The sequence below is a fragment of the Xenopus laevis genome, chromosome 7L (genome assembly GCF_017654675.1).
Source record: "Xenopus laevis strain J_2021 chromosome 7L, Xenopus_laevis_v10.1, whole genome shotgun sequence".
NCBI lineage: Eukaryota > Metazoa > Chordata > Amphibia > Anura > Pipidae > Xenopus > Xenopus laevis.
Genome location: NC_054383.1, coordinates 124258388 through 124266952, shown reverse-complemented (window position 1 = coordinate 124266952; position 8565 = coordinate 124258388). Strand labels below are relative to the sequence as shown.

Sequence of the window (8565 nt, the reverse complement as noted above, 5' to 3'; positions counted from 1 at the left end):
ATGGGGCCTAGTAACTTCTAGTTACCCCACAGCTAACTGTCATCTACCTCGAACATGTACGTTTATACGGTTATAACTGGCCAATGTGAAAATTAGCAAACTGACCAAACATGTTGCTCTCAACTCAGTCACAGTTAAGGGGTCTTTTATATAAAAGTGAATAAAAGGGCTAGTTTACCTTTAAGTTAACCTTTATTATATTATAGAAAGGTCAAGGCTTAGCACTTTTCAATTGGTCTTCATTATTTATTTTTTATAGTTTTTATGGAAACCCTTTATATGCCAGTGGCAGCAACAAAGGCTTTGCCAGTCTCTTTGCAGCAACAACATATTTTTTTAATACTTAAAGGGGTCACTGACCCCATCTAAAACACATGCTTTGTAGGTCAACACATTTAGGGGCAAATTCATCAAGGGTCGAATATCGAGGATTAACTAACCCTCGATATTCGACTGGGGAATGAAAATCCTTCGACTTCGAATATCGAAGTCAAAGGATTTTGCGCAAATACTTCGATCGAACGATTGAAGGAAAAATTGTTTGATCGAATGATTAAATCCTTTGAATGGAAGTATTTTAATCCAACGATCGAAGGATTATCCTTCGACCAAAAAAAGTTAGGCAAGCCTATGGTGGCGAACTAGGGGGTCGAAGTTTTTTCTTAAAGAGACAGTACTTCGACTATCGAATGGTCGAATAGTCGAACGATTTTTAGTTCGAATCATTCGATTCGAAGTCGAAGTCGTAGTCGAAGGTCGAAGTAGCCCATTCGATGGTCGAAGTAGCCAAAAAAACACTTCGAAATTCTAAGTTTTTTTTCTTCTATTCCTTCACTCGAACTTAATGAATTGGCCCCTTATTGTTATTGCTACTTTTTACTACTCATCTTTCTATTCAGGCCTCTCCTATTCATATTCCAGTCTCCCGTCTCTTATTGGATGCCGAAGGGATTGCTGCTGCAGCTGGGGGACACAAAGGTCCGAACTAGGGGAAGGGACAGAAGAGGTACGAGCCTTGCACCCCTCTACCTTTGCACCCTAGTCACGTGCCTCTTCTGCCTACCCCTAGTTCAGGCCCTGCAAGTGATTCTATTGCATTAAATTCTAATGCTCTTTTATGGGAATTTATAAAGAGCAAGGCATAAAGTGTTGGAAAACAACGACAGAGATTGTTCCAGTGGATGTTACTTAATGCAGGGAGGGTCTATTGTTGCTTAGCAATGTGATGTCATGTTTGACCAATAACCCTGTGCTGTGTGCGCCATTCGCGCATGTGCAATGGGTTTGTAACCCGGTGGGCCCCTAATGTCCAGTCTGACCCTGCCACCAGGTGCCATAGATAATGGTGCACAGTAGTTACAAGTGCAGTGCCAGTGTCATGCTTATACATTGTGCAACAGCTGGAAAGTGCAGTATTTACTAATCCTCCATCTATGGAATCACAATGGTGCAGCAGCTTTGCATGTTACATCTTTTTTTGTGTATGGGACCCCCATTAACTGCCAAGTTATGTTCCTGGAAGAGCTGGGAGTGTGCACTGACAAAGCTGTGCGTATGAATTTGAAGGGAATAGTAAAGGGAGAAGAAGACGTGAGCCTGAGTTCTTTTATAGAAGAAACCATAAATGTGTTCCACTGTGAACTGAGCTCCTTTGGACCTGAACATACACAGACTTATTATTTCTACATATAACTGGCCAAACAGCCATCTTTATCCGCCTGTGTGTTTTCATATTTAAATTGTCTGGCCCAGGGCACCCTTACGCCAGACAAAGTTGCGCTATAGCGAAGGGACGTATTTACGCTAATTCACTATTTATTTTAGAAAGGGTTCCCAGGCTTGTGTAGTGTAATGTATTTGCTGCTACATATACGTCCATTGTACTTTAACGTGGCGCCGTATGCAAATTAGGCATCGCTAGCGTAACTTCCTTTCCTTGACGAATTAACGCTAGCGCAACTGCGCTACCGTTCGTCTCCCTGAGCGCGAATTCGAATTTTAGTGAATTTGCGTAGCACTGGCGAAACTACGCCTGGCGAAGTGCGGAGAAACTGTCGCTGACGCAACTTCGGATCTTAGTGAATTTGCCCCATGAGGTTTTCCAGATAACGGATCTTTCTCTAATTTGAATCTTCATACCTTAAGTCTACTAGAAAATCATGTAAACATTAAATAAACCCAATAGGCTGGTTTTGCTTCCAATAAGGACTAATTATATCTTAGTTGGGATCAAGTACAAGCTACTGTTTTATTATTACAGAGAAAAAGGGAAAAAAATAAAATTTGGATAACGTGGGAGACGGTCTTTTTGTAATTCGGAGCTTTCTGGATAATGGGGTTCCGGATAACAGATCCTATACCTGTATGAGACTTTCTTACATAGTTCCAGCAATATTTATGGCAGCAACATTGTTCACTACTCAATTTTACCTTGACAGACAAGCTGTGTTGCCAGTTAGCACTGGTTTGGTTTGATTGTTAAAAGAAACAAAGACACAAAATATTTATCATTATCACTTTATTGGTTTTGCCATAACTTATTAATAATTCCATCCAATGTACTCGGTTTCCTCTTTAATTTTCTTCTTTCTGTAAAAGAAAGCAGTTTGTGAGTATAAGTACAATATACTGCTGCTACCATTGCACCATATCTCTTCCCGCAATGATAGATACCATAGTATAATTCTGTAATAATAGAGTACAAACAAGTTATGTTTGGGCTTCATGCAGGTCTGGATTAAAGGGGATATAAACACTGGTGCTCAGCCTTGCTTTACTCAATTCTTGCTGTACTACTAATTCTTCCTATTTTTGCTAAACTCTGTCGCCCTTCCCTTGTTAATCTGCCCCTGATTATATTTAGTACAACCTGTTTTGCTGTGGATTCAAAAGAATTATAGATAATAACTGAAGCCTGCTCAGTAATAACACTTACTCAAGGGCCTATTTACAGTATATTGGCAAGAGAACAGAGTATAAAAGCAAATAGCAACATCACAACTGCCTCGGATATAACCCTTAGTCATTTATGGGTTTCACTCTCCACGTGTCCTTCAGCAGCAGGACTTATCCCTATCTCATACATATCCTGGAGCAGTGATCCCCCACCAGTGGCTCATGAGCAACATGTTGCTCTCCAATCCCTTGGATGTTGCTCCCAGTGGCCTCAAAGCAGGAGCTTATTTTTGAATTCCAGGCTTGGAGGCAAGTTTTGGTTGCATAGAACCAGGTGTACTGCCAAACAGAGTCTCCTATAGGCTGCCAGTCCACATAGGGGCTACCAAATAGCCAAGCACCGCCCTTATTTGGCACCCCAGGGACTTTTTTCATGCTTGTGTATCTCTCCTACTCTTTTTACATTTGAATGTGACTCACGGGTATAAAAAGGTTGGGGACTTCAGCCCTAGAATAAAGCAGTGGGTCATTTATGGAGACAATGGTACAGTTGAGTATCTTCAGACTTACTTATGTTTACTAATGCTTCTTTCCTTGTTCCTGACCATGTTTTGGTCTCTTTTCTTCACTTGAGTTGTCATTGTGGGCAAAGGTGGAATGGCCTGGTCTGGGAGGATGGCTTTTTCCATTGCTGCCGTTGTGGAATTTTTCTGTGTGATGAGGGACTCCAGTAGGGACAGCTTTCCCATGATGAAGATCTCTCCTGTGCCTGCCATGCTAGGGATGGAACAATGTGTCAGTATTTATCATTACAATTGTAAAACAGGAAATAAATCAGATACTCAAATATTTCATATATTTTAACATAATACAACTCAGTGATTCAAGAACTACAAATAACCTGACACATTTTGGCCCTTAATCATAGAACCCTTAACTGAACCCTTAATCATAGACTGGTTAAGGGTTTATCCCCGAAATGCATCAGGTTTTTTGGACCACAGCAGCCACTCATGCTTTTAATAAACAAAGGACTGATTTATTTGGGCTATTTATTTTTTTTGTGTTGGTGTTGCAGTTTCAAACTGTACTTCGGATTGGCAAGCACCCTTCCCTTTTGGTTTATTTGTCTTTTATAACTGACATGTGCAAAAAGACACAAGTTCCTGATTAGCGGGGGGGGCTTATATCATAAAGTAAACATTGTTAGCTTGAGAACATCCAGATCCATCTTCCACAGATGGTCACTCAGAGTCCAAATTTTAATTACTTTGCTCACCTCAGGTTTTATGGGTAGCAAGGGACGTCCAGTCCTGAACCCTTTAGGTCTGTTTTCTTCATGTGACTTGTGGGTATTAGAAGAATGGTCTGTGTGATGTAGGACTTCTCCTGTGTGATGAGGGACTCCAGTGGGGACAACTTTCCCATGATGAAGATCTCTCTTAGGCCTGCCATGCTAGGGATGGAACAAGGTGTCAGGGGCCTTAAATTTAGTTATCATTACAAATATAAAATAGTAAATAGATCCTATCCTCATATATTCTTTAGAATAGATAATACAAGATGTGTTCTTTACAAATGCTAATTGCTAATTAGTAGTATTAATGGTTAAGTGTTTGGTTCTACCATCGACATATTATGCTGCTACAATTACATTGCTAAAAGTGTTGGACTGTAAGGTTGTAGTCCTTCAGTACTGGCATGAGAAAAGACTACATGTCCCATGGTGCACTGTGAGAGTTGCATTAACATTGGTGAAAAAGTGGGAACTAGAATGTGCACTGCGCTCCAGTAACTTATAGGTATATCACATTACAATAATATTATAACAAATGAAAAGCTTTAGAATAAATAAACAAAGAAGGGTCGCTTAAGGAAGAAAGAGAATTAGAGGGCCCATCTTACAATTACATTGTCTCTGTTGCACTGTGAGGTCTTCACTGACAGGAGGATGAATGAAGCCACAAGACCCAGTCTGTTCTTGCTGGAGGTACATGAAAATGTTGTGCCATCGTGTTGCTCTTACTACCCTTATTTGATCAGACTACAAAGCCATAAACGCTGTATAAATTGCATACAAAAAGGCAACAATACAACTATTACAGGTGCTGCAATCAATCAAGATGCTACACTCTATAGTAGCAAACCTTTATAACTAAACAGCAAGACATAAACCCATGATTCACAGGACCTAATATTATAAAGTAGACGCTTTCAACCTGAAAACCTCCAACTCCTGTTAAAAAACAATTCTCAGCCTCCCACCTCTGCCATAAAGTCAAAGTCATAGAGTCAAAATGTTATTTGCTTTGCTCACCTCAGGTTTTTTAGGTGAGTTATTTGGTAGCAACGGGGCTCTGGTGCTGACCCCTTCAGGGCTCTTTTCTCCACCTAACTTGAGGGTAATGGCAGAGTCTATGTGATGTGGGACTTCTGTGTGATGTTGGACTTCTCATGCCTAATGAGAGACTTCTCCTATATGATTTGGAACTATACCCTTTTGATGTAGGACTTTCCCTGTGTGATGTGGGACCCCAGTTGGGACAGTTTTCCTATGGTGAAGGCCATGCTAGGAATAGAACAATGTGTCAGCTGATTTAAAAATTGATCCTATTCTCTTATATTCAGTGTCGGACCGGCACACTGGGATACCAGAAAAACTCCTGGTGGGCCCAGGTGTCAGTGGGCCTCTTGCTTCTCACCATTTAACCTATTTCCCTATTTCCTTATGGGTAAAAAGCCTAAATAATGAAAGAATATAGTACGTAGATATAAAACACTAGGAGAATAAAGAGGTTGAGTGAGGAGAGGAGGAATAATAGTTTGGAAAGTGGGCATCAAGTCTAAGGCTTTCTGGTGGGCCCACAGACTAAGGCTTTCTGGTGGGCCCACAGTGTAAGGAGAATAAAGAGGTTGAGTGAGGAGAGGAGGAATAATAGTTTGGAAAGTGGGCATCAAGTCTAAGGCTTTCTGGTGGGCCCACAGACTAAGGCTTTCTGGTGGGCCCACAGTGTAAGGTTTTCTTGTGGGCCGACAGTCTAAGGCTTTCTGGTGGGCCGACAGTCTAAGGCTTTCTGGTGGGCCCCTGGCATCCCAGTCTGACACTGCCTTTATTTCCCTTTTATAGATAATACTTCAAAAAGCCAAGGTGATGTATAAACCATAAATCACTGCTGCCCACAGATTATTCTTTATCTACAGACAGTTGTAGTGGGCCTTCAAGTTTAACAAGGTTGCCCGTTGCTACCTGTCCATTAAAGTGCTTTATAGTAACAAATAGAGGCCCCAAATGCAATTAGAAATGCCTTGTTAGTGAGCCCTGAACTTACCACTAGGTATAGGGCTGAATTTCACTCTGCTCCAGCACCTTCAGCAGAAGATTTGACAAATGACCCCTACTGTGTCATTCACAAACATGGTCAGACTAAGCCAGGGAGACACCGGGAAAAAACCCAGTGGGCTGAGGCTCTTGTGGGCCGCGCTGGCCCAGACCCGATCCGTGGCAGCTGCCTCGACCTTCATCTCCTGCCCCGGTCAGCGCATAAAAAAGGTAAGAGCATGTGTGTGGGTGGGGTTGGAGGAGGGCTGCGGCATTGGCTGGGGGAACATAGGGGGTTTTGCAGCAGGGGCGGGAGGCCAGGAGGACCCTGAGACTGCAGCCCCCCCATTCTGACCCTGGTCACAAATGCTGTACTTTAATGTTAGTCTTACAGACTGCTAGCAATTTAATAGACAAGAAATAGTACAAGTATTATGGGCCCTGCAACATTATCATTCAAAATGGGACAATTCTTTTATCATTGTTAAAAGAAAAAATGTGATAAATGTGTGATTTACAGAGGACCTTATATCAGAAAGAAATCACGGTCACCCTGGAACCCTTCAGATCTCGTTATTCCACCCTTGTCATAAATGGTCATATAGAGTCAAAATGTAATTTGCTTTGCTCACCCTCGGTTCATTGGGGGTTTCTTTTGGAGGTAAAGATGCTCCAGTTCTGAACTCCTCAGGGTGACCCGATGGCCTGTGCAGGTCATGGCTGACAGGTGGAGGAAGGCTAGGGCCCATGGGTGGAGAAGGAGGCCTGAAGACTGGAGAATCTTCTCCTTAAATGTGAGAAAAAATGAAGACAAATACAGATATCAATTATCAACTTTCATACTTTGTTTACTGGAATTGGCATTTATATAATCGAGTTTTAATTATCATCTCCGTTTTTATAGTACCCTTTTTACCTTGGAAAATACATACAGTATGACAATGTCTGAATATGAAAATTATTATCCCAGCCTTAAAATCTGAATTTTTTTTTTTGCATTAATTGTGTAATAAGAATCATCTATCCTAATATAGGCTGACTCTCTCCCCCTAAACCCACACTCACACACAGTTTAATATATGGCCCTTCAAAGAAAACTTACATAACCCCTTTAAAAAAAAATGAGTTTATGCTCCTAAAAAAATGTCCCTTAAAGGGATACTGAATATTCCTATATTTTTTAGAGGATTGAATCAGTTACATTTTAAAAGGTCACCCAAGATGTCAAAAGTTTAAAACCATTGGCTGTTTGCCCACTGCTTAGCCTTTTAAACCAAAAAAAAAAAAAAAAATAATGAAAGAAGCCCCTTTGGTATAATAAATAAATTCATGCTCCATAAAAAGATCAGTGTTTACGCCTTCACAAATGAAACCTCACAATATGCTTCTTACTCACCTGTCTTCCCTTGTGGAAGGCTCCAGCCCTGGGCCATTAGAGCAAGCAGAAGAACGTAGAAAAACATGGCTGGAAATCCCGTCTATCTCTCTTCAAATGCCGAGGATTGCTTTGTATGAAGAGCGGCCACAGCCGACTTTTAAAGCTCTTCATTGTCTACGCCCCTTGTGAATATCCTTTGGGGTAGCCAATCAGGAGCTTGAATTAGCAAAAGTGATGTGGCTGCAAAAGAAAAAAGAGCAATAGGATTACAGGTGTGGTGTCTCAGCGCGAAACAAACCTTCTTCAGGTAATTACTCTGTAACCTCTATGGTTGGACCCATTATTTAGAGATTATTAGTGATGCCATTATGTTGTGTCGCCCCTGTACAGTTTTTAAGTAAATATTCCGACAACATTTAAGCTATAAAGAGAAGTTTAACCCCTTCTACTCCCCCCTACTCAGCTGTGATGCAATAGAGAAATGGCTGAATTGCCCTAGTACATGCTGCAGCTTAGCCTAACCTCCCTTCTTTAATAAAGGCACCAACACATGCATTTGTGAAGGTTGGTCAGTATTTATTAAATCAACACCCTACACATTTAGGGCCTTAAAGCTTTAAAGGAATTGTTCAGTATAAAAATAAAAACTAGGTAAATAGATAGGCTGTGCAAAATAAAAAATGTTCTAATATAGTTAGTTAGCCAAAAATGTAATGTATAAAGGCTGGAATGACTGGATGTCTAACAGAATAGCCTGAACACTACTTCCTGCTTTTCAGCTCTCTTGGTTTCCTCTGATTTCTTACCAGGCAGTAACCAATCAGTGACTTGAGGGGGGTCCACATGGGTCATAACTGTTGCTTTTGAATCTGACCTGAATGCTAAGGATCACCTGCAAACTCACTGAACAGTTATGTCCCATGTGGCCCCCCTTATAGTCACTGACTAACTCAGAATTAGAGAGCTGAAAAGC

General features: G+C 41.1%; 1 protein-coding gene across 1 annotated transcript; it reads right to left on the bottom strand.

Annotated features, from left to right (window-relative positions):
- Positions 1–2506: 2506 nt before the first annotated feature.
- Positions 2507–7722, bottom strand: xa-1.L (anterior and ectodermic-specific protein L homeolog). The gene is given in 5 exon segments (NM_001101751.1): positions 2507–2589; positions 3466–3672; positions 4175–4351; positions 6847–7001; positions 7611–7722. Coding segments are annotated over 4 exon segments (597 nt in total). The 5' UTR covers positions 7678–7722; the 3' UTR covers positions 2507–2589; positions 3466–3474.
- Between the last annotated feature and the right edge of the window lie 843 nt (positions 7723–8565).